The sequence below is a fragment of the Lipotes vexillifer genome, unplaced genomic scaffold, assembly GCF_000442215.2.
Source record: "Lipotes vexillifer unplaced genomic scaffold, Lipotes_vexillifer_v1.1 scaffold539, whole genome shotgun sequence".
Taxonomy (NCBI): Eukaryota; Metazoa; Chordata; class Mammalia; order Artiodactyla; family Lipotidae; genus Lipotes; species Lipotes vexillifer.
The window spans coordinates 326,747-329,532 of record NW_006789542.1 but is presented as its reverse complement, the minus strand read 5'-3'; the positions used below and the strand labels follow the sequence as shown (position 1 = coordinate 329,532).

Sequence of the window (2,786 nt, the reverse complement as noted above, 5' to 3'; positions counted from 1 at the left end):
GAGGGGACAGCGGCAGCCGGCAAGCAGCTGGTACTCTACCCACAGGAGAACATGCTGGTCAGTGGGAGCTTCTGTGGTCCCTGCCTACAGTGGGCACACTCACCTGGGCTGGGGCTCACCTTCCTCTCACGTTTGCGCACACAGCACCCTCCAGGTCTGGACGTAGACACAGTGGTGTCCACACACGAACCACACACTTGGCCCCGCCGTGCGCTGTGCGCTCAGGGGCGGACACCCATCACACGCACCATGTCCAGCAAACCCCTCCGCACAGGGGCCCTCCACGCGCAGGAACGCCCAGACCTATCAATGTGGACACTCGCGAGTCCCAGACACACCAGACCCCGCTCTTCGTCCCCTCCGCCAGTGTCCTGGTCCTGCGAGCACCTTCATGCGGCACAGACCCCCCCCTTCTCGTGTGCCCTCACCCAGGGTTTCATCACCATCTTTCCATAAACATAAGGCACACCAGGATCACAGTTCCCCAGGCCCCACTGCCAGAGATGAGATCTGGGCTGAGGCCCAGGAACCCGTTTTCCTAACAGGTGCCTTGGATGAATCTGTGGAGCTGGGTCCACAGACCTGGGCTGGGGAGCCCCATGTACAAGCCCCATCCTGTTGGGCCCAAGTTACACCCTGGCCCCCAGATACCCACTCATGCTCCCCCAGCCCCCTCCCCACAGCCTCCAGGGTGGCCCCTGAGGAAGGCAAAGCTGACTGCACAAAGGACAAAGACACAGGCCTGACTTGGGCCTACAGGCCTGACTTGGGCCTACGGGCCTGCCCGCAGCCCTGGTCACGCGAGTGGAGCCGCCCAATCCTCCAGCCTCTCAGCTCCCAAGGGCCGCTCAGCCCTGTCCCCAGTACTGGCGGGTGCTGGGCAGGGAGCAGGGCAGCACAGTGTGAGGAGTGAATGCACCAGGCAGGGTCCGCGGGAGGGAAGGACGGAGCTCTGGGCGGGGAGGCTGCCGCCCACCTCCAGCAGTCTGAGGTGACGGCTTGTCCACATCTGCTCAGGTGAACGTGTCCTTTTCCCTCTCCCTGGAGCTGCTCTCCTATCAGAAGCTCCCGGCTGACCAGATGTTGCCTGGAGTGGACATTCAGCAGAGCGCGAGTGGAGAGAAACAGATGGTCTTCACTCAGAATCTGCTTCTGGAATACAGCAACCAGACCACTCAGGTGAGTCCCAGGCCTGCCTCACGTGTTCAGGTGGGGTCAGAGGAGGACAAACCCCAGTTGTCTGCCGTGGAAGAGGCCTGGCATGTGGAGAGATGTGGGTCATCCATCCTTACCTGTCTTAGGAGCTCAGAGCGAGGTGGGGTGCTGTAGGGTGCAAAATCAGGGAAGGCTTCCTGGAAGAGGTGGTGGCATGCGAAGCCTGCACACTGTTTAACAGAGAGAAGGGAAACCAGGCCAAGGGAATGGCCTGATGGGTGGGGACTGAGCAGCTGAGGGACGCCTCCTGGGCTTGTGTGGGACTGCGAGCACCAGGTGAGAATATACCACAGGCCTCGTTCCTGTTCTGTGGACTGTGACAGCTCCACACCACAGCCCCTCCTGCCCTGAGTTGGAGAGGCCAAGGGAAAAGGTGAGATGGCCCAGAGCCCAAGGGGAGCAGAGGGCTAGATGAGAGGGGAGAGGAAGGCAGTAGGGTGGCCCAACCAGGGAGCAGAAACCACAGAGCTGGATCCAGGGCAAGGGTGGCAGGGGAGTCAGAGGGGAGCAGATAGCACCTTCCTGGCCCTTTTCCTGCCCAGAATCCCCCGGCTTTAGATGACAGTGCTGGCCCCCTTCCACCAGCTGTGGTGCTGCCTGTACGTCTCTCAGAAGCTGCAGTACTTGGGGTCGGCAGGGCCCCTGTGTCCCTGACTCAGAGCCCAGAGGGAGTGGGTATGGTCACCCAGTCACCACCAAATTAAAGGTTCTGTCCCCCCTAAGGTGGTGCCCCTGCGGGCCATCGTGGCCGTGCCCGAGCTGCAGCTCTCCACCAGCTGGGTGGACTTCGGGACCTGCTTCGTGAACCAGGGCCGCGTCCGGGAGGTCTACCTGATGAACCTGAGCGGCTCCCGGAGCTACTGGGCCGTGTTGACAGGTGTGCCATGCCCTCCTCCCTCCTCCCCCGTGCGGCTGGGCCGAGACCCCCAAGAAGGGGCCTGCGTGCCCTGTCCCTGCAGGCTGGCTCCCCAGGGATGGGCCCACCTGAGAATTCCTGCAGAGGTGGGCAGGAGCAGAGGCGCACCCCCAAGATGCAGGCAGGGGGCCGAGCGTGGAGCTGGCTGCGCTCCTGCATGTCCCCTTCCCCTCACGCAGGCCAGCAGAAGCCAGACAAGGACCCTGTTGCCTTCAGGGTATCCCCAAGCAGCGGGCTGCTGGAGGCACGACCGATCAATGCACCCCCCACCTCCGTCCCCCTCCAGGTTTCCTTCACCGCCAGGTACGGCCCTCCCAGCCTCGCTGGTGCTGCCTCTGGAGCCCTGGCCCAGGGCCCCCTACTCATCTCAGCCCCTGCTCCCCACAGGAGCTGTGAGCTGTACGAGTCCACGCTGGTGGTGGAAGGCATGCTCGGTGAGAAATCTGGCACCCTGCGGCTCCGGGGCCAAGGCTCATACGACGAGAGATATGCATCACCCTACTAGCTCTGAGCCTCTGCCCTCAACCCCCAATAGTGGAAATAAACACGGCCCAGAGCTATGGAGCGGGTTTACTGGGCAAGGGCACCTACTGGAGGACCTCTGAACAGCCTGGGATGGAGGGACCGCCCTCCCCCCGCCCCCCCCCCCGCCCCC

At 63.1% G+C, this 2,786-nt stretch overlaps 1 protein-coding gene across 1 annotated transcript in view; it reads left to right on the top strand.

Annotated features, from left to right (window-relative positions):
• DLEC1 (DLEC1 cilia and flagella associated protein) overlaps positions 1 to 2,636 on the top strand; it is a 93,592-nt gene extending 90,956 nt beyond the window's left edge. Inside the window, 5 exon segments of the mRNA XM_007462718.1 lie at positions 1 to 57; positions 1,018 to 1,179; positions 1,939 to 2,092; positions 2,311 to 2,434; positions 2,519 to 2,636. The exon segment at positions 1 to 57 is cut by the window's left edge and continues 21 nt beyond it. Of these exon segments, the coding sequence (XP_007462780.1) occupies positions 1 to 57; positions 1,018 to 1,179; positions 1,939 to 2,092; positions 2,311 to 2,434; positions 2,519 to 2,636 (615 nt within the window).
• Positions 2,637 to 2,786: the final 150 nt, after the last annotated feature.